This window comes from Argopecten irradians, chromosome 10, assembly GCF_041381155.1.
Source record: "Argopecten irradians isolate NY chromosome 10, Ai_NY, whole genome shotgun sequence".
Classification (NCBI taxonomy): Eukaryota; Metazoa; Mollusca; class Bivalvia; order Pectinida; family Pectinidae; genus Argopecten; species Argopecten irradians.
The window spans coordinates 12,684,841-12,711,343 of NC_091143.1; the positions used below are offsets into that span (position 1 = coordinate 12,684,841).

Consider the following 26,503-nt stretch of genomic DNA (forward strand, 5'->3'; position numbering starts at 1 on the left):
GTACCTACTTGCAGGATAGATAACGTGGTAATATGCAAAGATGGAGGAGGATCTTGGGATATCAGAGCAGAGCTGATTTGTAGGAAACTGGCACTTACTTGGCCTCCAGGGCCAGAGCTACCAAACCAGCAGCCAGAGGAGCAGAAGCAGACGTCCCTGTGTGTGTTTCGGTACATCTCTTACGGAGATCAGTGGTAATCTGTAAAGATATCGTACAGTTCTGTCGTAAACTCTAATAAAATCTATCAAGATTAACAACAACAAAATTCTACACCAAGTGGGCATCTGCAAAATCTGTACTTCTGTTAAAGTAGAGTTTATAGAGGAAATGATCTATGATAAAGCAACAGAAAGAAAAGGAAAGGTTATCTAAAACTACAAATAAATTAAGAGTACGGTAGCGATCTGCCTTAGTGACCACCTCTAAATATAAATCCCCTGCTCAATGAGAAAATTTTATTTAGGTCCCAAATGATCAATTTCATCAAAATTTAACCTGTGTATAATGATCACTTGGTTATAAAGCCAGGTTTTCTTTTTTCTGTTAATCTTTTGGTTTTTTTTAAAGACTCTCCTACAAATACTGAAGCAGATCACATGACTTACGATTTGTTGTTCGCCGGGAGCACCACTACTGTATGTTGTAGCCAGAGTGGAGGAACACTCCTCTAGGTACCACGGCTTCCCGCCATTTTGTGAGGTACTGCTGATGGACAGGGTGTAAATACTGTTAGTGTAGCCATCACAACTACAGCTATCTTCTGCTCGACCTCCATTACCAGACGCCCACATGAAGATGTTCCCTTTCTTGCCTCTCCCCTATAATGGTAGTAAAAACAAATGAAACAATAGCTAGACATGTAAAGTACAAATTTGTGTGAGACAAAAGTATTTTGTCTTAAATCATCAAAATCTGTAATGGTGTCACTGTCAAGTAGGTTATTTTTATCAATCAAAAGGGGGTAAAAATCAAGAAAAGGAAATTACACAACCTAGCTACCGTATTTGACCTAATCAGTGCCCAGGGAGTTTAGAAATCAATAAGGGGGTGCTTCATAGAACCAACTTTGGACAAGCCTTTCATAATATTACTGCACAATGTAAACTATAAATCACCAAAGATTATCAAATATAGAAACTTTTGGTTTTTAGAAATTTAATCTACATCTAATTTGAGGTAATAGAATTTGTGGCTTCAATACGGGAGAAGGAAGCTTGAAGGGATGCAGGGGAGTGCTTATTAGGATGAATACGGAGTTAACATGTTCATGGATCAAACTTTCCCATGATGTGCCAATGTTTTCGTAAAACTGTGAAATATCATCCTCATGAAAATAATTTCCCAAATCATTATTAATACAAATCACCTCACATAATTGTAATTATCATTTGGAAACCTACATTTGTTATGCCTTGTAGAAAGGATTTCTTAGCCATAGGTCCTGGCCCATCGACCACACGACCGTCATCATCCGGCCCCCAGCTAGCAGAGTAGATATCTACGTGGGTAAAGTTGTGGCTGAGAGACTCTGCTTCTACGCCATCATACACCTTACCATCCAACATACGTACACCTGTAAAACCAGATAATATTTGTATAATTTAAAAAAAAAAAAATTCGAAAAAAATTATTTTTGATTCAATTTTCAACAATGGTACACAAAATGTAACTAATATCCTAAATAGAATCCTAACAAGAGGCCCAGAGGGCCTGTATCGCTCACCTGGTTTATAATGCCTAGTAATGTTCTGGATACAGGTTCATTGTTTCTTTTCTAAAGGAATTTGAATAATAACCTCTAATTCCCCTATTGGACCCCAACCCTCCTGATGATCAAGTTGAATTTGAGATGATGAAATTTGATTGTATTATTAACTTTTAAAAAAACACAAACCATATTCACTGTAATTAGAGTCAATGGCACTCAAATCATTGAAACAACGGGGGCGCTTATTAGGGAACCAAAATGTAAAATTGTGGACGAAAAAGACAGTCATATCTTAAATATTTCTGTGCTAAAGTTACATTAATCTGTTACAGTAAACATGCATATGTCTTTCATCCTTTGAGACACATTATTCTGTCATGATTCACATGTAAAAGACTCGCAAGTTCATTTAATATGGGATACAATATTCACAAGTCCATGTAATATGGGATACAATATTCACAAGTTCATGTAATATGGGATACAATATTCACAAGTTCATTTAATATGGGATACAATATTCACAAGTTCATTTAATATGGGATACAATATTCACAAGTTCATTTAATATTAATATGGGATACAATATTCACAAGTTCATTTAATATGGGATACAATATTCACAAGTTCATTTAATATGGGATACAATATTCACAAGTTCATTTAATATGGGATACAATATTCACAAGTTCATTTAATATGGGATACAATATTCACAAGTTCATGTAATATGGGATACAATATTCACAAGTTCATTTAATATGGGATACAATATTCACAAGTTCATTTAATATGGGATACAATATTCACAAGTTCATTTAATATGGGATACAATATTCACAAGTTCATTTAATATGGGATACAATATTCACAAGTTCATTTAATATGGGATACAATATTCACAAGTTCATTTAATATGGATAATATTCACAAGTTCATGTAATATGGGATACAATATTCACAAGTTCATTAATATGGGATACAATATTCACAAGTTCATTAATATGGATACAATATTCACAAGTTCATTAATATGGGATACAATATTCACAAGTTCATGTAATATGGGATACAATTATTCACAAGTTCATGTACAATATTCACAATGGGGTAATATGGGATATAATGTTGATTTTAAAGGCATCACATGTTGTTGTAAAACATTGTTAAAATCATGGGATGGGGGCATTTATATAACTTCAACTCCTTCTCCAGAAAAGGGGAGGGGCGCTTATAGGAGGGGTGCTAATTACGGCGAATACTGTACATATGTATTTTCAATTGTAAGCTACATTTATATGATAGTCTCAATAAGTCTAATTCATTCAAGTTTTTTCTTGTTTTGGTGAGAATTTGCTTCTAATTTGACCCCATCAGGTTTCTGGGCAATTTTGCTTTTGAGAAGATGGTAATCAAATGAATTTATCAATGAAAAATTGATAGCTGACTTAATTATGATTTGTGACCTCTTTAATGGATATGTGTAACATTTCAACATTCTTCCAAACTGAACTCATGAAGAGGATACGAAAGAAGTATGTTATGGTTGTGTATATATAGGAACATCCCTGAATCAGAACGATGTCCCCTATATCGTCTATACTGTTTGCGTCAATATCACAAAGGTAAGATACGCCTATAACAATATCACTCCTCTAATTGGAAACAAAAATGACACTTATAGAAACTGATCTCATTAATATGCAAATTTGAATTCAAATTAGCACAGGTGTTACAATGTAAATACAGAATATTCTATAAGACATTAAATTTAAGGGCAGAGAGTGCAAAACGGAAATTTGACTTCAAGTCGAATGTATAATTCTATTTCCCTAAACGTAAAATGTCTTTTTTCTAATTTTTCAAATGAATAATTATTACCTCCAATTCCTGAATTGTATGCTACACCAACAATACAGTTAGAGTTATTGGCCTTTGCAGCAACCTCTCCTGCACAACGAGTTCCGTGTCTGGAAAATGGGAAGAGACGATTAATGATGAATAAATCAGAACTGTTAATTCCAGTTTTCTTTATTGATCAGAGTGTATGTTACTCGATATTAATAATATAAATAATGCTTTATCAACCTATTGTTGTCTAACTTTAAATTCTCATCTGACGTTTATACATTAACGAAATAATACAAAACAATACCTAATAGAGCATTTAGTATGGACACACAAAGCAACACCACACATGCTCTATCTTCATGAATGAGAGGTATACAAATACAAATTGCTGCACAAGACAACTGCAAAGCTTAAAAAGTTGTAATTTGTTGTCAGGTCACTGTACAAATACTTACTTTAAGGAGCAATTAAATTTAGCACAATGTGAACTTGCACAATCACTATAATAGCTATATAAAGGATATACAGAAAATACTAGCATTGCTAGTGTGAAGAGCTCTTAAATAAGATTACCACTAAAATATGTACATCTACAGTATTTTCTGAAAACCAAATATTCTATTGATCTCAGTTACAGTAGATGCTATGTAGTATTTGTATGCCAAGTTATTTTTGTGGTGACTTCATTTTGCGTTTTCATTCATTACTTCCTTTTCACAGTAATTTTGTAATTAGATTGAAGTAGTTTAAATGAACCTTTAATCACATATAAATAAACAATTTAAGGTAAATAACATGTAGTTTCATACTTAAAACCCTTGTTTTTACTATCTACAGGAAGTTGAAGATATTGTACCTGTTCTCGTTGCTGAAGTCATATCTCGGCATGGGGTCAGAGTCATGGCTGTTGATGTCGGTACTGGCATAAGGGTCCTGTGGAAAGACAAGGTTATCTTAGACAAAGCACACTTGGCGACATGATAGGCTGGACTTGGCGACAATAAGGACCCCCCAGTCCACAAGGAGCTCGAGCCTCAACTTTTATCTTGTAAAAAGAACGATATCTAATGACCTATTTCTAGAACTGTCACATTTTTGTAATTGTTTATCAATACTGGAATGTTTCTGGCCCAGTCTCAACAACAATCTAAGGGATTGGTATAGTCTTTATCATAGAGGTATTCTGTACTATAATAAGGTTAAAGTTCACCTTGGAAATGACCTTGGAAACAAAACTAGTTAAACAGACATTAGTATCAGTAATATATGTCCTATTCATGTAGCCCATAGGATTCCTCAAACATCTTTAAGTTATTTTCACATTCCATAAATGATACAAAACATTGATAATTTAACCAGCAAAACAAAATAATTTGTTCACATTTTCAACAAAGTAAAGGAACTTTCAAAATTATGTTCTTAGTACCAGTAAATTATGATTAGAAAAACCATCAGATTTTGTCCCAAAAGAGACTTGTCACACAAAATACTGAACATTGTCGTTGTCAAATTTAGAAACCTTAGTCAAGGTCACTTAAGACAGGAAGTTACAAGTTCAAGGTCACTTCTTAAATCAATTTTAAGAAGTCCTGTGGGTGGAGGTCATGAAGTAAGCCTGAATACTGCAGACAACAATCTGCCACAGAATATCTACAGATTCATGAGTGGTTATAGTCAAGGTCAGTTAATACAGGAAGTTATCATTTCAAGGTCATTTTTATCAAATTTGGATTTATCCTATTGGTGAAGGTCATATGCTAAGACTGAAAGCTACAAACAACAATCAGACAATGAACGGAACAACATGTATCCCAAAAGAAAACCTTGATCATCAATCAAACCATTTATTGAACAAGACGATTGAAAAAAAAAATCTTCATTTATAAACATCCAAACTAATCCGAAAAAAACTTTCTCCATGCCTTAAAATAGTGTCTGAGTGTAGAGTCAGCGATTTTTCTATATAGAATGACAGTCTTGATACATGATATCAGAGTTGATAACAGGAAAAAGGATGTCGTCTCCGGGAAACAGGAAGTGAGTCTCCGTGGTGTTAATCAAACAAGAAACATGACCCAGCATTCTACTGTCAGCCTCCATGGCTTTCCCCACAGGGACTGGGACGGCAGACATTAAACTTCCAACTCCACAGGGGTTTGGATCGTGAACATAACACCTTGATTAGCTCGTGGAATGGCAACAACAAAATCATATTTTCTGTCTAGGGCAGTGTGGATTACTAATATTGACTCGTTTATCAAAGTTTCAAAACACACAATAAAGATGTTATTGAATTTGTACAAAGACAATTTTTGTTAAACTAATTATTTTCTGGCAGGCAAATTGACTTTAATTGTGCTGTATTTTTGACTTTAATTGTGCTGTATTATGCAACAAATGGTTGTTATTGGTACAATTCAGACATCATCTTCAAGGTCAAAATAGAGGACACAGTGATCAAGTATAATAGCTGCTTTGATATTTGAACAAAGAGTCTGTACCAACTTTATATTTTGCATAGTTTAGACCTGAAATATAGGTCACAATGACCTACTTTTTGTATGCGATGTTCAACGTCATACTGATGTTTCATTGAGAATGTACAAATAGCAACAAATTCAGCATCCTGGAAATACCACTCTACCCGTCCCCCTCCTCCATACTCCTGCCACACTACTCCACTCAACCTCCCTACCCCATACTCCTGCCACACCACTCCACTCAACTTCCCTACCCCACCACTTCACTCGACACCCACCCCCCCTCCTCCATACTCCTGCCACACCATTCCACTTGACCCCCCTCCCCCATAATCCTACCGCACAACTCCACTCGACCTTCCTCCCCCATACTCCTGCCACACCACTCCACTTGACCCCCCCCTCCTCCATACTCCTGCCACACTGCTCCACTCGACCCTACTCCCCCACCTTCCTGCCACGCCACTCCACTCGACCCATCTTCCCCATACTCCTGCGGCATCACTCCACTTGACCCCCCCTCCCCCACCCCCCTCCCCCATACTCCTGCCACACCACTCCACTCAACCTCCCTACCCCATACTCCATCCCCACCACTTCACTAGACAACCCGCCCCCCTCCTCCATACTCCTGCCACACCATTCCACTTGACCCCCCTCCCCCATAATCCTACCGCACAACTCCACTCGACCTTCCTCCCCCATACTCCTGCCACACCACTCCACTTGACCCCCCACTCCTCCATACTCCTGCCACACTGCTCCACTCGACCCTACTCCCCCACCTTCCTGCCACGCCACTCCACTAGAGCCACCTCCCGAACACAACTCCACTCGAGCCTCCCTTCCCTACATCCTGTCACACCATTCCACCCTCTCCCACATTCCTGGCCAGAATCAATGGAGTTATCATTAAGGATATCTCCTCATAATCATGAATGTTGTAATTACAGTTTGTCTGAACTAGCAGGTCTTCCGAGACACCAATTGATAACTTAAATTGTAGCCAACCAAACATGTCCGGAGTACAAAACCAGGATTGTATCTATCTAAACAGGCTTCATTTTCCTCTAAATAGCTCTGGAAATAGAAACCTGAAGTCATTAAAGCATGAATTCCAAATCAAAGCCAGTCTACTTTCAGTCCCTAGTCCACAATTATCGCATAACAATCTTTATCAGTGTGAATATTTCCCTAATAAGGTGGTGATGTGGATCAATGATCAGAAACCATAGCTGGGGTCAGCGTGAAGCCCAACATATATCAGAATTCTTCAATCAAAACTAGATATATTCTGAAACTTGTCCAGGGAAACAAGTATTGTAGGAGAAGTATTGATTCAAATAGAGAGAAACATGAATATTGAGGTAAAAAATTGTGTCAGTTACTGAAACAGATTGTGGTATTCTAACGCTGAAATGTTCATACACCATAACCAAAATATAAAATATTCAATGAAAATCAAACTTCTTTTTTAATTTTTCTTTGACACCAGAATGAGTGTACCATAACTTTAAACATCGCAAGAAATTAATTAAAACTCTTTTTATGATATGCAAAACAGGTTCCATTCCACAGTCATTTCTACGTTTGGCTAGATAACATAATGTTCTCAACATCAAAATGATGCAAATAAATATGTTTGCCAATGTGAACATGAAGATAACAATAAAAGCCATTGTTTTATTGCTCATTAGCTACACCTAGGTCTTGTTTTGTGAAGTTTGATACCAGGAGAGAAAAACTAATTACACCTGATTTTGTCCAACAGATCTAGAATCCAGCACTGCCAGTAGTTAGGCAGTGGTATCTGATAGACCACCAGCTCTAACCTGGAGCATATCACGGCTAGTTATGTAGAATCCTCCATTAGTCCTTGTCAACTGAATTTTTATGGAAATCATGCATTAAAGAGATAGTTATTTTTGTAGGGGTGATATTTTCGCAGGTCACCCCCTTGGTCATTTTATATAAAAGAATTGTCATTTACTAACATTACAGTGTTCTTTATAGAAAGGTGTCTTTTGTAAACCTGTTTCTTTTGTCCTTTGTAGAATATGTTTTTCATACACAGACGTCAATACTGACATGTGATCTTTATAGACTGGTGTTCTATATAGACAGGTGTTCTATATAGACAGGTATTCTATATAGACTGGTGTTCACAGGTGTTCTATATAGACTGGTGTTCTATATAGACAGGTGTTCTATATAGACAGGTATCCTTAATAGACAGATACACAATTGTTTTAAATACATGCATATCATAACTAAATATACTGGGTTTTTTTTAAATATGATCTTGAATGAATGATTTTTTTTTTCTTTCAAGACGAATTAAACAGCTGAACAGTGTTTTTTTGTTGTTGTTGTTATTTTTTCAAATCAAGATTGAGACATCTTTCTACTGCTGATATCTGTATTGGAAATGTCATATTATGTCAAGAAGCACTCTCCCTTGTAATCCAACTGGCTCTGGTTAATCTGAAATAAGTACTGAATGTTGGCTAAAAACTGATACAGCCTGTGACTTCTATGTGAAACATGATTAGTAGACAGTGTAAGGTATATTAGGCTCAGCTGGTAGAGCTGCGGATTATGACACTGGAGACCCAGGTTCAATCCCAGCCAAGGCTAACCAACAGCAATGTACCAGATTTTACCCGATAAATGCCCACAACAGCGTTTGAAAAATTGAAACAAATAAGGGGTGCTTAATAGAAATAAAGTTGGACTAGCCTTTATTGTACAAAGTAAGCCATAAATCATTTTGCAAAAGAAATTAATGAAGAAAGCTATAATTTTCATATTTTCTGTCAACATCTACTTCGAGATAAGTGAAATTGAGGCCTAAAAAGGAGCAGGGGCATTTAGGGATTGGGGGGCTTATTGGGTTGAATAACGAATGGTGTTTCTGATCTCGCACCTTTGTATGTAACAAACTCCAACTGTACTATTGAGTATTTATTAAGACTTCAGACATTGGTAAGAGTTGCGAAAGGAATGGATCAGTATATCTTGTCCAAGTGGAGTTAAACCTGTCTATAAAGACCACCCAAGGAACTGAGGAAAATGGACTTTATAGCCAGTTGATCTTTAAACACAGGTTAAATTATTTTAAAATTGGTCATTAGGAACCCTAGCAAAGTGGTCTTATTAAGCAGGTGGTCTTTATACAGAGGAGGTTGCAAAGGCAGGTATTGTCTTTTGTTTTCAAATTGTCACATAGAGCACTGTTTTATGTTATGTTTGCTTTGTATGGTGAGTCAAAATCACAGATAAGTTGTCATGGAGACGTCTGCTAATAAAAAACAGCTAATAAAAAACAAACAGGATGAGAATAGTGTTGGCAATGATACAGCATGCTATCTTACAATAAATCGCATGTATTGAATTGCAGTTCCCAGTAGCTTACCAACTTAGATTAAATACAGCTTTCCTTGATTCAAACTGATGTTTGCGTTTGATGACTTTTTCTAATAATTTGCCATCTAAAACTCTGTTGAACATCACTTTTCCTGAGTATTTTCAATCAAATTCATCCTATCAAACAAATAAATATTAATTATTTAACAAACAAGCCGCTGTTGTTGTTTTCTAGTATTTTCTTTATTTCATGGTTCATGTAATCCAACGAAAATAATTTTATCAAACAAATTGTTACCATATCTCTATTCATTTCATGATTTTATTAGTTTAATGTCCTATTTACAGCCAGGGTCATATATGAACATGCCAGGTTTGTTGGTGGAGGAAAGCCAGAGTACCTGAAGAAAAACCACTGACTAGCAGTCAGTTCCTGCCAATTGCCCCACTTGGGATTCAAAATCGCGACCCAGAGGTGGAGGTCTTATGGTAATATGTCGAGACATCTTAGTCGCTTGGCAACTGTGGCTCCTATCATTTCATGGGAATCCATAGAGCAGACGACACTGGTAAAACAATTTAATTAAAAGCTCTTGTCTAATATCTTTTTTGAGAAGCATCCACATTTGATTACAATTTCTTCATGACATTTTGGCCTTGTCAGTTTTTAATTATGATTGATGTTAGTATTCTTTCTTACTTTTATTACAAGATCAATTTCCAGAATGCAAGTTCCAGAAGAATTCAAATTAAAGCACATTAAAAAGAGAGTTGTGTAATCAATCAGTTGATATCTGATGGTAATGATCCAGTGATTATCAATGCATTAAGTTTCTTTTGTTTCTACAGTTATTTTGTATTTCCCATGATAGAGATCATAATTTACTATATTCATAATATAAACTGTTTCCACTCCAAATTTTCGGATGCATACCCTTGGTCAAAGAAGCACACTGCAATTTACTTTTCAAGTTGCCATCTTGCTTTTAAATCACTTTTACATATGACCTCATACATATGACCTCATACCATAAAGATTGTAAAAGGAGCGGGTCGATGTGGCAGTGTTGTACATAGTGTTAACCAAATACTGTCTATATCACTCAGCTGACGGAGCATGCTTCTTAATTTGGCTCAGTGGGTAGAGCAGTAGATTTCCACGCCGGAGACCAGGGTTCGATTCCTGGTCGGGGCACTCAACAGGAATGTGTATTTTCCCTGTTCTTCTACATTGGCGCCCAACTAAATAACCCATGGAAGGTGGTTTAAGAGTCTCAGGTTGTGATTTAGTAAAAATCTCAGGAAAATCAGGAGGAGTAGTGTAAATGGGGCGGGTGGATGTGGCTTGTATATAGTGTTATATACAGTCTCTGTCACTCAGCTGATGGAGCATGTTTCTTTGGCTCAGTGGGTAGAGCCATAGATTTCCACGCCGGAGACCAGGGTTCGATTCCTGGTCGGGGCACTCAACAGGAAAGTATATTTTCCCTGTTCTTCTACATTGGCGCCCAACTAAATAACCCATGGAAGGTGGTTTAAGAGTCTCAGATTGTGATTTAGTAAAAATCTCAGTAACAACAGGGGGAGTAGTGTAAAAAGGAGCGGGTTGGTGTGACTTGTACATAGTGTTAAATACGGTCTCTGTCACTCAGCTGATGGAGCACGTTTCTTTGGCTCAGTGGGTAGAGCCGTAGATTACCACGCCGGAGACCAGGGTTCAATTCCTGGTCAGGGCACTCGACAGGAATGTGTAATTCCCTGTTCTTCTACAAATACATATAAATGATTTAAAAGATGGTAGCAAAATGGTGACTTGAAAGGTAAACTGTATTATATGTTTCCTTGCCGAAGGTTATATAGCTAAAAATTTGGAGTTGAAACGATTCCTATTATGAATGTCTTAAATTTTCGAGTTTCTCATCAATAATGCATACTTTCTGGTTATATCTATCCCTTGTGAATATGAAATTCTATCAAATGAATTTTCATTAACAACAATGAATCATTATTTTTTGACTGATTTTTTTCATGGAATATCAAATTGATCTTATAAAAGCATTTCTTTATTTCCAATAATTTTCTGGTTGATTTATTTTTATTGAATATCAAATACTATAAAAGCATTTGCTTATTTCCCATCATGCCTAATCACTTCCTGGAAATGAATATCTCGTAACTCTACCTGCTGTCATTAGTAACCATGACGGATATGAAGACTGAATGACCAGACATACCAGGCACATCATTACAGTGGAGGTCCTAGTAATAAAGACTGTCATTGAGAATGACCCGTCACTTGTCTTCCGTAGGAAATGATTGACCACAACACTTTATCGGTGTGACACGCTGTATGTAACAACACAATGACCGCATTGTACCAGGCACTCACAACATTACCACACTGGTAATTCCAGTTTCCTTTTTTTTGCTTTTTTAGTATATGAAAAATAAATCAATGTTGTTATTAGATATAATTAATATTGCTGGAAGTGCCGTACTGGAAATATCAGCAGGCATTCATATAAATCAAGAAAACAGTCATCAATCAGTCTAATGGAAAATCAGCCATAGTGGAATTTTGTTTAACTAATTTTTTTTTTTAAATACACAGACAATGAACTATGAAATTACTATAAATCCTGTGCTATTTGCACACTTTTTCTGTGCTAAAATACAATTTGAAGTTGGCTGTGCACAAATTACATTGATAGATAATATAAAGTCTTGCAATTTAACAGGGGGAAAAAACATCCATTCTTACGAGCTGACATTTTAGAGAAAAATGTACAATTACAAAATTTCTCCATATCCTTTTCTACATAACAAATAACAAAATGTAAGAAATTGGCTTAATGGTTAAAGAGTTATTGCTGTCTAGGTTAAACCGGAAGTGGCATCACTGTGGCCATATTTGAATTTGAATTAACACCATATTAACAAGAATTGGTCACGGAAATAACAGGAAAATCTGTGAGTTTGGGCTTGATCGGACAGATTGAATCAGAGGAGATGTGTAAAATATCATTGTCGAAATTTGCAAAAAATTCTTTGTTAAATATGAATTACGTCATTAAGAAATAATTAGTGGACCAATTTTAAATTTGAAGACATCAAAATCTTCAGAATGACATACTGCATCCAGGTAATGCAAAAAGTTTGAAGAAAATTGAAAAAAAAAAAAATGAAATGAAAATAATAACATTTGATTAAGTTTGACCTATAGGGAGCTTTTAAATGAGACATATTTTGTGAAAACATGTAATGGAAAAAAGTTAGATATGTCCATTCCCTACAATAAAATATCAGATTTGAAATAACATTTATACTTTTTGAGTTATAGCTGTTTTTGTGTTTTTAGAGTTTAAGTTTCGGCGGCCATATTGGATTTTTTGACCTACTTAATTTTGTTCATGGAACACCTTCAGATACATGCCTTAAGCATACTGAAATAATGTTTATGATATGTTTCACCGTTTGTCCGATAAAGTGTTCACAAAAACAGGAAGAACAAGAGGCCCAAGGGCCTTAACGGTCATCTGGCTACCTTGGTAATAGTGTCATGGTAGCCATCTTCAATTTGTGATCACCCAGAGATGTAACAACACTTTTTCGGGACCATGTCAGGATAATTTCATGCAAGTTTCAGTCAAACAGAACTTATGAAGAAGTTCAAAATGTGTTTTCAAGATGGCTGCTTTGGCGGCCATCTTGGATTTTGGATTGACCTGAAAAATAACAACACTTTGTAGGGACTATGTCAGGATAATTTTATGTAAGTTTCAGCCAAATTGCACCAGCAGAACTTGAGAAGAAGTTTAAAATGTGTTTTCAAGATGGCAGCTGTGGGGGCCATCTTGGATTTCGGATCCACCCGAAAAATTACAACACTTTGTCAGGACCATAAAGGATCATTTCATGCAAGTTTCAGCCAAATCGCACCGGTAGAACTTGAGAAGAAGTTCAAAATGTGTTTTGAAGATGGCGGCTGTGGTGGCCATCTTTGATTTCAGGTAGACCCGAAAAATAAGAACACTTTGTTGGGACCATGTAGGATCATTTCATGCAAGTTTCAGCCAAATTGCACTGGTAGAACTTTAGAAGAAGTTTAAAATGTGAAAAGTTAAAACGCGGCAGGCAACGACGGATGAAAAACATGATGACTATAGGTCATCCTGACCATTTGGGTCAGATGACCTAAAAATAAAATAATAAGAATTATAAGAAAAAGAATAAGAAACTTAACGAAAACAATATGTCTTTTCACCATTTGGTGAAAAGCCCTAAAAAACATTCACTGAATACCCTGATGGCAAATTGAAAATGTTTTTAAGAGCCTGCATCGAGCTTCTCGGTATTGCTCAGAAAGTAATAACAGGAACTGCAAGGAAAGCAGATCTTTGATACTATTTGGTATCTTGTAAACAATTTTTCCCTCTGGACTTCTGCAACTTATCATCGCTTATCAGTGGTCCTACTGCCTCTGTCAATAATAGCCATCAGGAGACATTTTGTACAACTGTCTGTCTATCTGCTGACATTTTGTACATGCTTAACCAACTGATTAGGGCCAACATATACATCTCTAAGGGCCTAATTCACTCTGCATAAATTTGAATAAAGGCTGATGTCTTAAAGTCAGGTCACTGATAAAATACAATGCTTTGTTTCTTAAGTGGCTGGGGGTGATTTAAGCGAAATCCATTTCGAACTGTGCTGTTTCTAAACCCAATTAATGCTATCCAAATTAATTTAGAGACGGGTCGTTTTACCATATGATTACAAAATTGTATTTCCAATTTTGCTTTGTCGACATAAAATAAAATCAGTGAATTTTTTGCTTTCATTCCCAAAAGAAAAATACAACGTGATGACAGAATGAACCCAATTAATAGCTACTCTACTTGGTTATCTATGTGTTGTTTACTTTTTGTGAGACTTTGACCTTGAAATGACTAAAACAATTCTGACCTTCAAAAGGTTGTCTCGCAAAGCATGGGACATTAATGGCAAACTTTGTAATGTGAGCCATCTAATGTGGCATAGTCGTTCAAGGCTTCATTAGTGTAAATGCATTAGTTCGAACATGGTAGGGTGGTGGTTTTTCAACTGGAACTCTGATTTGATTCCATCACAACAGTCTCATGAATGGTCATTACTGTTAGAAGGTCAACATAATAATGAAACAGTGGAGAATTCTGATTTACATCAAACCAATTTTTGATACGAAACAGAATAGTTAATCCATATATCAGAATCTCACGGAATTGGTTGCACTTTTACCGCTGTTATTGACCTCCATTTGACTTACCTACACCATCCAAACAGGCTATAAATAGTCCTTGATATTTGTTAACAATTTTTTTTTTGCTTAAGATCCTGTTGATAATCTAATCATTTAATTAATTCTATCAGTTGTGCTGACGTTGATCTGTATACCTAAAACAATGTCTTGATACAATAAATAGGGGAGAGCAATCACTGTTTACTTCAACAGTTATATTTGATATCTACAGTGGCATAACCAACAGACTAAAAGTTTGACTTCACATTTTTTTAGGGTTTTTGTTTTGACTGTACTTTTAGGAGCTCTGAGTGACAATAGCTCAAAAACGAGCACAGGGACATATGCTTTTTCTTCCATTTTCTTATAATTCAATTTTCCTTGTTACGAGCATTTTCATTGGCTTAACAATTTACTTTATCAGCCCCATAAAGGAAAAAATGGCGTCGCCGTTTGTAACGTCGCTTCTGATTGGCTGAAATGACGGCGTAATAATTTCATAGACAAAAGAGTCCCAAAATGAATTTTAAATGTTGAAGAGATTATCTTTAGTAAATTGAATTATAAGGATTAATTTGAATAGATTTTTTATGTTATGGAGATATAACACAAAAATCTGAGTGTACTCTCATCATAAACCGCTTCGCGGTTTATTTAGAGTACTCTCAGATTTTTGTGTTATATCTCCATAACATAAAAAATCTATTCAAGTTAATCCTTAATTATTGTTATTAAGATTATAAAATATTCTTTATGAGAAAAAAACTTTAATACAAGAAAATTTTGACTTCTCAGAAGATGCTTTGACTGTAATTTAGGAGCTCTGATTGTTTAAGAATATGTCAAGTGTTTTTGATGGCAGACAAAAGGTTTATAAGGTTAATTTAACATCTTTTTAAGGCCAAAAAAAATAGGGTCAGTAGGTCATGAATTTTTTTTTTTTAGTGTCTTTCACTCTCAAATAATGGCCGAATTTGAAATCCCTACTTCTAATTTTTTTCGTAGTAAAAAAGGTGGGGAAAAAAATTTGAGTAGGCCGGTAACCCTAAACAGAGATTTTTTTTTTTGCCTAATAGCTATACATGGTCATTTAAGGACAGCCTTCTGCTATGCACAGTATATGTCAATGTCTGTGTTTTGGGAGGCTGTGGTATATTCATGTTGTCTCATTGTGACAGCTGAAACCCATTTTATAGTGCTATCTCACTGAAGTATATATATTGACACAGACACCAGACTGAATGTACACCCCTCCAAGTCATTGAACATGTGATGAAAAACCAAAAGCATTATATGTCTAAATATGCATGACTCCAAAATCTGTTGGATTGACAGAATGTTTATAGCCTTTGTTTGTTTGATTAATTAATGTCCTATTAACAGCCAGAGTCATGTAAGGACCTCCCATGTATGTGGTACAAAACCGTGTTATGTAGACGGTAGTTTTAAGTGCCTAAATGGCAGCTCCAACTGTATGTGATTAATCACTTCTTATTGAAACTGGGAGTTAAACAATTTTGAATTATCATTTCAATTGTATTTTTTATTTGTACATCGATCAGCATAACATCTGTTAAATACTAAAGGACTTTGAGCCTAATTTTAATATTCAATGAATCAAAGTTGTTTATTTGTTTTTGTTTTGTTTTTTATTCTGCAGTCATCGTATCTGGGGCAACAATAAACAAGTAAATTCTATGTCATGATATACAAGTATTTCTAAGGTATAAACCTATATACAATAGTGATGTCAGACAAATTGATATCTGTAGTAACTTATCTATTTATACATTCCTCTTTTTCTCGACAGCCACTATATACTACACATACATCTATCTATACCTATCAGTATTGTCCTTTATTAAGGGAATCATAAATAATGACAGAAAAACAGATTAAAAAATAATTGTATTACGAGGCATTGTGATCAGTGGATGGAATCAGAATGAAATGCATTAACAGAGTTCTATAATCAATACAAGATACTTAATAATTTAGCGACTACCACATGTCGGGTTTAACCTTAAAGTATATAGCACACTGAAAACATTCACTCACAGTCTGAACTAGCCACTGGTGTACAAGACAAAAGCTTTTACATAGGATACACCATCTTCTATTTCAGATTAACAAGAACCTGGGTTTCAGCATTACAATAGCACACAATTTTAACTGATAGTCATTTTTTATTTTTAAATTTGCCCAAGACAAAGAGTATAACACTCAGCTTCACCTTCAGACAAATGTAACGACAGATTTTCTATCAAGATTAAAACAGAACTACCTGTCAATGATAAACATTTGTACAGCCTGACCATGTCATTAATTAGGAGTCTACAATACTTCAACAAAGCTACTTACGATTATTGTTCCATTAGCAATATTAGAATGTTTCTGGACACCAAGAGACATGGCTAATTTGTAAAGGGGAAGACATTACTATAGCTGTTTATTGTTCCAGTAACATTTGACCATTACTGGACATTCACAGACGAGACATGCTAACCTGGATAAAAACGATGAAACGGTCTGTATTTTACACTATACTGTAACTGTTGTTAATGGGGGGGGGGGGGGGGGGGGGGGGTAATGGGGGGACAGCGAGCACATTACTAGTCTATAAAGGGTAAAACATCACTTAATTGTTGTTTGTTGTTTCGATGACATTTGATCATCATGACCATTACTGGACATTCTGAGACAAGACATGCTAACCTGTATAAAAACAATGACACAATCAATTTCAAACTATAACTGTTCATAGGGGTCATAGGGGACACAGAACAACATTACTAGTTTATAAAGTGGCAGACATCACTTAATTGCTGTTTATTGTTTCGATAGCATTTTACAGTTACTGGACATCAAGAGATGAGACATGTTAACATGTATGTAAATGATGATATGACCAGTATTTAACACTTTAACTATTAAAAGGGGGACACTATGAGGTATTACTAGTCGATAAAGGGTAAAACATCACTTAATTGCTGTTTACTGCTCAGATAGCATTTGACCTTCACTGGACAGACACGAGACATGCTAACCTGGATAAAGATACTGACAATGACGACATGACCGGTGTTTAACACTATAGCTGTCATAAACCTGTAGTCACGCTTGATGATCATGGTTAAGTGATTCACCTTAGATCACCTTTGTCAGGTAAATTCGTACCATGGACATAGTGACTTGCAAGATCTTCGCTCTATCATGAAACAGTTTAAAATCGTAATGCACATAATACATATGCAATATTCCCCAGACAAATAGGTTATCGTACCAGGGTATCTATTACAAATACTCTAGCTAGACCTTATAACATGCAGCATAATATCATAAATATCAGTAATGACATGGCCAATATTTAACACTAAAAATACCATATACACATGTAGTCACATGTAGGCTTTATGCATATATGTATATTTCCCCTCAGATCACCTTTGGCATTCTGTCTTTGCAGTTGATCTTTTCCCCCGCTCTGAAGAAAATACTTCAAAACACCACAAATGTATTGACTTCAATTTTTGAAATCACTGTTTGCACCAAGTGACAAGAAGAATTAATTTCATTCTTATTTCTATTATAAAATATCTATATATGTCACTCATCCTTTAGAATTTAATCACCAATTGATATATTTATTATTTTGAAAACATTTAGAAATACCAATTAGGTTTGTTTGGTTGATATCCTATTAACAGCCACGACCATATGTTTAGAAGATGGAGGATAGTATTAGTACCCAAGTAAAATCACTGACCAGTGGTCAGTACCTGGCAACTGTCCCACATATGAATCAACCCCTAACCCCAGGGGTGGCCACCTCAGCCCCTTGAAAATATTGCAATAAAGATTTTAAGATTTTAGTACATTTTTTTCAAGATGACTTTGGCCAATAAAAGCTAAGGCAGTCCTCTTGATTGTATACTTGCAGTTTTATCCTTATTAATTAAGATTTTCCATGCATTTACTTTGACAAAAAAAAGTCATGTTATTGTCTTGAAGGTTCACTCATAGTAAAACTTCAGTCATATATCATTCTTTATGTCTGTCTGGTACCAACAAATACAGACCAATTTGAAGCAATTAGGGGGTTCTTTAGAAACTGCATCTAATTTGCTCAGCATTAATAAATATAGCAATACTATATCACTGGTAATCAACTTACATGTTCTTCAACATTTTATCAACCTCCCACTGTCGACATGATATATCATAGTTAACCGAATATCATGCCGTACCATGTCTCTTCTCTCGCTACCTCTCTCCATTACAGATTCATGTTAATGAAACTATTTAGCTAATATACAGACCACAGACAGAGCTCAGACTAAATCCATTATGATGTAATGACATACATCATGTCAAAGGCACAAAACAGAATGCATTACGCTTTGTAATAATGAGGAAATCAGCGATGGCAAAATGACGTAATAATGAACTGTCTAATGGCTGATACCAGGTTGTATCAAAAACACAGCAGATATAAATAGTACTGTTTCTACAACATATTCTACCTGGATGAGAATACTCGTTACCTGATGTTATTATCAGTTTGATCTTTTAATGTTTACAGATATATCAGAAGAATATATTAATATTTCTTTTTTTTACAATTTCCATAAATATATATTTGTCTTTTTTTTGGTTTAGGTCAAAGGATACAGAAGAATATGGTAATGATAAGTCTCTTTGGACAATAAAAATCACTTTGTTATAATTCAAACAAGCTCCAGGATCATGAAACAATCTTAGAATTGGCCAACCAAATCAGACTTAACTTTTTGTAACATCATATTTGATTGGCTTATGTCTAAACTTCAGACTGTTTTGGGCTCTTAGGTTTAGTTACAGCAACATGGATGTGATAAAAACTAAACGATATAGTGCCTTAAGGAAGCATACATGTAGTTAAAACTTTACATCTCGGTTATAAAATATGAACATCTCCACTATAAAGTATTCCATGTGATGATAGGATGAAGTACCCTATAAATCACAACATGCCAACTATAGTGGCTACAGCATAAATCCTGTAGGATTGTCAACGCTGTAAAAAGGAGATAAAAGTTATCTGTTTGGTTACAATGTTCACACTACAATGGCATTAAGTGAACGTGGTAATCTGATAACTTGATTCAATTTTGACATGAAATTATTGTAAAAATATGATAGAGAGTACCAGATCCATATTAAACCTCTAAAAGCTTGATTTAATTCAGAATTTTGCTTAAAACCATTGTATCTAAGACAAGAGGCCCATGGGCTTATATGGTCATCTGACTATTGGCACAATACAACATAGTCATTTAAAGATTTTAGCCATTTTGACCCCTGTGACCTTGAATGAAGGTCAAGGTCATTCATTTAAACAAACTTGGTAGCCCTTCATCCCAGCATGCTACAGGCCCAATATGAGTATACTGGGCCTTCTGGTTCTTGAGAAGAAGTTGTTTAAAAGATTTTAGCTTTTTTGACCCCTGTGATCTTGAATGAAGATCAAGGTCATTCCTTTTAAAAAACTTAAAAGTCATTCATCCCAGCATGTAAAGGGCCTGATATCAGGTCTCTAGGCCTCTTCTTTATTCACAAGAAGTTGTTTAAAGGATTTTAGCCTATTTGACCCCTGTGACTTTAAATCAAAGTCAAGGTCATTCATTTGATCAAACTTGGTAGCCCGTCATCCCAGCATGCCACATGCCCATTATCAGTACCCTGGGCCTTCTGGTTCTTGAGAAGAAGTCGTTTAAAAGATTTTAGTCTTTTTGACCCGTGACCTTAAATGAAGGTCAAGGTCATTTATTTGAACAAACTTTGTAGCCCTTCATCCTAGCATGCTACAGGCCAAATATCAGTACCCTGGGCCTTTCGGTTATTGAGAAGAAGTTGTTTGAATGAAAAATTTACACACGGTGCACGCGCACGACAACAGACGTTGTATGATGACAATAGGTCATTCTGACCCGTCGGGTCAGATGACCTTATAAGCCTCTATTCTATTTTTAGAAAGTTGACCTAATTTTGGATTTTGCTTAAAACAATTGTAATCTAAAACAAGAGGCCCGAGAGGTCTTGACGGTCACCTGAGTGCTGATACAGAAAGAGCATTGCAAAGTTGGTTCAAATCTGTAAAAATTATTTACGAATTAGAATAAGCTTAAAAGTTGAACCTTCATATTAGAATTTTAATTTTTTGTTTTTCATTTTGATAGTTAGTGTTACCATACCTTATGCTTAAAATTCCAATTTGCTTTGCCAACGTTAAAAACAAAAAACCAAACTAGAAGTCAGTCAGTGTCAGTGATTTTATAAATTTCACTTTTTAATCTATGAAGATTATTTGGTTCCATCAAACCTGTGAATTCAGAAGAAGGTTTTAGAAATTTTAGCCATTTTGACCCATTTTGGCCCAGCCCCTGTGGCCCCTTGGGGTCAGCGAGGACCAATATGGATATGATGTTAAAATGCTTCCTCAGGCTAATAACTCTTACTCAGTTTTGACTAATTTCCTATGAAACAAAGCAAATAATATTCATACATTCATTTTTTCCTATATAAACTATAGTTAATTTGACCCCTCGAGCTCCCTAGGGGAAAATCAGAGATCCCAGGGCCGTGAAATTCAGAATTTTTGTAAAGGGCCTGAAGACGTTCTAATGTATGAAGAGTATTTGATTCTACCAGTTTTCCAGAATTTCAGAAGATTTTTGAAATTTTAGTAAATTTTACCCCTTTTGGCCCCTCCCACAGCCCCCTTGGGGATGGGGGTCATATAAATCACAATTTTGATAGGCCTTATGCCTTAGAAGGTTTGAAGTCGACAATGTAAATTGTTAACGAACACACGACTGATGACTGACGACGACGGACAAAAATGCGATTAGAATATATATATAAGTCACTTGAGACTTTGTCTCAGCTGACCTAACAAGTCTTTACTCTATTTTTTTTTAGAAAATTGACCTAATTTATGTTTTTGCTTAAAGCAATTGTATTATCAAGATTTCATATCAAGAGTATACAGTAATTTTGTCAGTTTCTAAGGTGTAAGCATATCAAGCAGAATTGAACAAGTTTCAGATTTATGTTGATATATGATGAAGTCAGTATTCCAATGACCTAGTATTTGCATAAGCATCATAAACATTGTTTTAATATTTGTCTATTCAAATTAAATCTTCATGGTATTATACATGTATCTCTGCAGAAATGTATTTCACCTTTACCCAAGGACCTAGTTTCAATTCCATTTGGCAAACTGACCAACTGTACGTGTATTGTGACAGGTCCAGTCCTACCTGTCTTAATTAATCACTTATCTCCAACCTGACAAATACATCATGGTTTGTCAAGCGATGTCTTCATAACATGGAATAATACTTACGTAGTTCTCTATGAGATCTGGGTGGTCTCTTTCAATGCCATCATCCAGTATAGTAATGACCACGCCCCGGCCTGTGTAACCCATCTTCCATGCCCCCTGTACTCCCATGTCGAACCCTCCAGGGCCGTTTCTTCCTCGCCGACCTCCACCATGCTATAAGGAAATATGTATAGATCAGTTAACCAGGGAGATCCCCTTGAACCACTGATATTGAAAGCAGGAAATTAACTCATCATTCACCCCTGAAAATTCATAATGTAGTATTCCAGCCTTTGCATCAGAAGAACTCAAAGGTGTCTATAGGGGTGAACGAGTTCAGATGGAAATATCAATTTGCATTAAGATTTTTCGATATATAAAAAAATACCCAGGAGACTTTGAGATCAGCAAATATGTACATACCAAATACCATTCTTTAGGCCAATATGGGTCTGTAAATGTTAAATCTCTCTTCACTCTTTTCTTTACAAATTGTTGTTCAAACCATAAAATCTGCAAAGTAAAAAACAAGAAATAAATTTACTCTTTAAATCAACCTGTTGTTCAAATTCAAAACTATTGAATAACGATTGGCACTGCATTAAAAGTACATTTGTAATAGCTCATCAAACTTAGCATTCTGGCATCATCATTGGTGTGATGATAGTACACACACTTCGTAGCTTGTGTTTTGATCTTTATAAAAGGAGAACAGAGCAACAGAATGGTCTGTACAGTAGTGAGTGTGATTGAGTCCCATGAACAAGCCATTCTACCTAATAACAGACCTATATATCTTGTGCAATTTTTTTATTAGTTTAACATCTTATTAAGAGCCAGGGTCATTTAAGGACATGTCAGGTTTGTTGGTGGATGAAAGCCGGAGTACCACGAGAAAAACAACCGACTAGCGGTCAGTACCTAGCACCTGCCCCACATGGGATTTAAACTCGCGACCCAGAGGTGGAGGGCTTGTGGTAACATGTCCGGATATCTAGTTAACCACTCGGGCATCGCAGCCCCCTTATATTAAACACATTCATATCACATTTTATTTTCAATAGGCTAGCCACCATCTACTTCCTTACATGAACAAATCATAATAACGTTAACCCTGTTGTACACAATGGCTTTAGTATATCTCTACCAAACAACTTTACAACTAATGTAGATATGATTTACTCCACTGTGTTTCCTATGTCGCACTACCAGTATATATCTACATGTAAACATCTAGTATTGGGATAAAAGCTGAATGCCAAAACTTTTAGTCTTCATATCAACAATAAATGCCTCATAAGACAGTTCAATTACAGTCAAACCTCGATGTATCGAAGTTCAAGGGACCGTCAGAAAAACTTCGAAACATCAAGACTTCGAATTATTCGTGGTTGAAACTAGAACGATGTTTCTTTACCATGACCAACTGTGGTAGTTGTGTACATGTCGTCTCCGTTCCGTAAACTTTATAATCATTGTATTTACCACAAGCAAAACAAAATAAAAACTAAGTATGCAATTAATCACTTGTATTGCTATCGTTAGCAATATATACGTATATCATAAACAAGACTTACATGTACTAGGCCTAACCCATGTACAAGTGTTCGTTTGGTGGCTATTTAAGCGATGGTAAATATTACGGAATGAATGTGAAAACGAAAACACATTGTAAAAACGAAACTGAAAAGGAAGAACCGAAAGCGGTACAACACCTACAAAATACTTCGATTTAGAATGATCGATTTGCTCCTGTATTTATACCAAAGTTTTGCAATGTTACAGTTTTGAGTATGAGTTACTAATAATGTGGCTCGCTATTTACCGTTCCGTAAATTCTACAAACCGCTACCAAAAAAAAATAATATAAATGGCAACGGCGAACATCAAAAACGACTAACTGTATCTTTGCCGTACTAATGATTTAATAACGCAGTTTGTAAAAACAAAGCACTGGGTATCGGCCTGATCAGTGATATTAATTATCTTGATGAAATCAACAAGCAACACAAGCTGTCATAATCCCTATTGTCCGGCGAAGGGCCGTCGCGAGACAGCTAGCTGTGACAGCATGCCGCGGGGTATCGGCAAACACCTGATCTGTACAGGTAAATTTTTATTCGAATCATGGAGTGTCAGTTACCTATGATTCTATAACAAATGGTCCATGAAAAAAGTTTGATACTTCGAGAACTTTGATTCATAAAACTTTGATTCATACATGGGTTAGTTAGTAATGTTATATAGTGAAGAAATTTGGGACCAGACAAAAAGTTCGATACAGCAGGAACTTTGATTCATTGGAGTTCGAATCATCGAGGTTTGACTGTAATTATTAAAATAAGACAACAATATTTTTGGTTGAAAAGTCTTTAGAGCTACAATATTGTAGCTACAAGTAGTCAAGTTCTAGTTCTATTTCAGACGATTTTCCAATTTGAAAAGTTCAGATAATTTAACAAGTATAACAATAAAATATGAAATAGCTTTTCAGTTTTTCAAATCAAGCAAATGTTACTTAAAAACATCTCCGGATCAATATTTGAGTTAATTGTTTCCTAAGAAGTACAGTAGCCAGGCCTGAATTCATAAGCTAATTAACATTTCCTGCAGCACTTGTAGGTCAGTGAGCCTTTACCACAATGCGTCCGGTTGTGACATGAGGATCCCTAAAAACATTTACAACAGGAAAACTGTGATAGAACATGTTCTAAAAACACAAAAGACACACTTTAACATTTGTAAGGTCATCAAGCTCTAAATTTTTTAGTTTTTACCACACCACGTAATGTCATGACGTCGGAGAAAAAAAAATCAAAGTTGACTGAACTATAGGTTAAGTAGGAAAAGCATGTTTTGAACGACTGCTGAATATTGTCAAATTAGACATGGAAGTGTCAAACATCATATATTGCTGAAAAGGATATACAAATATGTGTCCTTTGAATACTCCAGACCTGGGTATATATTCTGAAGCAAATGTGGATTTCCCATTGCCCCAATGTGTATTTTGCACAACCAATGTGTATGAACTGTTACCAACACAGAAAAGCACTTAAGGATGTACTCCTCTGAGAAGTCAAAATTTTCTTGTATTAAACTTTTTTTCTCATATAGATTTTTGGAAATAGGAGTTCATAACATGAAAGAAAATGGAAGAAAAATAACATATGTCCGTGTGCTCAATTTTTGAGCTATTGTCACTCAAAAGGATACCAAAATGACAAAATAGTGATTTTACTGAAATTTAGCCAGGTTTGAACCTCAATACACTTTGAATTTTAAGCCACAATTCCCCTAATGAGGTGTTTAATATGTATGGATGTTTGTAGTATGTATTATTCAAGTAGTCTTAACTTAAAGATTATACCAGTTAAGATTAATAAAGAAGTCATACTTTTTTTTCAAAAATAACGACATAGGCTACCCCTAACCTTAATTTGAGCTCCAAAATGCACCATTTTTCAGCCATTTTTGTCAAATTTAACCCTTTAAAGAAAAGTTCTGGTATTAAACTTTTGTCAATAGTTTGCAATATTCAATAGGGTGAAGGGTTTTTCTTTCTAAATCAGATCAGAAATATGGGGGGTCTCGTGTGATTACTTTTTTTGCCTCATTTCTATAATATTTGTATTTTTCAATATTCTTTAACTAAAAATAAAAAGTGCTCAAAATTACCATTAAATGTAGAAAAATTCTAAGTGACACCAAGTGTATCATTTACATTTCAATATTTTAATTAAATGAACCATGAAGATATACTGTTTCGATATAGCTAAATTTCCAAATTTAAGTATAAAATACTACTCACAGCAAAGCACCAAATGGTTTTTTCTTTTATTTAAAAAGTGGAAATGTGACAAAAGACAACAACGCTTGAGTTATATAATATTTTTAAAACTCATAACGTTTTTGACAACGGCCACAAGTCAAAACTACATCCCTTATTTGATACCCAGTGGATCATCTTAGGTCATCAGTCATTAAAACAACTTTATCCAGCCGAACCGCTTATGCACGGCCGCAAGAAAAGTACCTGGCACATTAGGAGGAAAATACGTAATGTGTGCCCTTTTGTGACATATAGAGAAAGGGCCACTCCTCACTATACTTTGCCATCAATTCCTTCGTCCGTACCTTTTTAGGTGTGCAAGAGTCCTCACGATTGTCATCTTTGCTTTTGTTTAGACATTTTTCTAACAGATCAGTGTCACGCTGACGCTTCACATTTCCATGCAAATTGTTCATCACATTCAAGCGCTCGTCAGACGCTTCTTAGCGAACCGGAACTCCTTGAGGTGTACCGATATTAGCGGTCATTACGGAGAAAGGTATGAACACAATGTCTTTTTTAAAGTTTTTAATTTGCATCAATAAATCGTATAAAGCCAACGCAATGCGTATTGCGTATTTAGGGTCACATATGCGTACTAAATACGCCAAAATC

The 26,503-nt window shown here is 35.5% G+C and overlaps 1 protein-coding gene across 2 annotated transcripts in view; it reads right to left on the reverse strand.

Moving 5' to 3' along the window:
• Positions 1–26,503, reverse strand: part of LOC138333145 (furin-like protease kpc-1) — a 67,880-nt gene that overhangs the window by 13,472 nt on the left and 27,905 nt on the right. For both annotated transcript variants that reach the window (XM_069281313.1, XM_069281312.1), the window contains exons 3-9: positions 22,480–22,569; positions 22,078–22,230; positions 4,417–4,493; positions 3,591–3,679; positions 1,402–1,574; positions 607–819; positions 99–199 (exon numbers count right to left, since the gene is read on the reverse strand). In XM_069281313.1, coding sequence (XP_069137414.1) covers positions 99–199; positions 607–819; positions 1,402–1,574; positions 3,591–3,679; positions 4,417–4,493; positions 22,078–22,230; positions 22,480–22,569 — 896 coding nt within the window. The remainder of the gene's footprint in view (positions 1–98; positions 200–606; positions 820–1,401; positions 1,575–3,590; positions 3,680–4,416; positions 4,494–22,077; positions 22,231–22,479; positions 22,570–26,503) is intronic.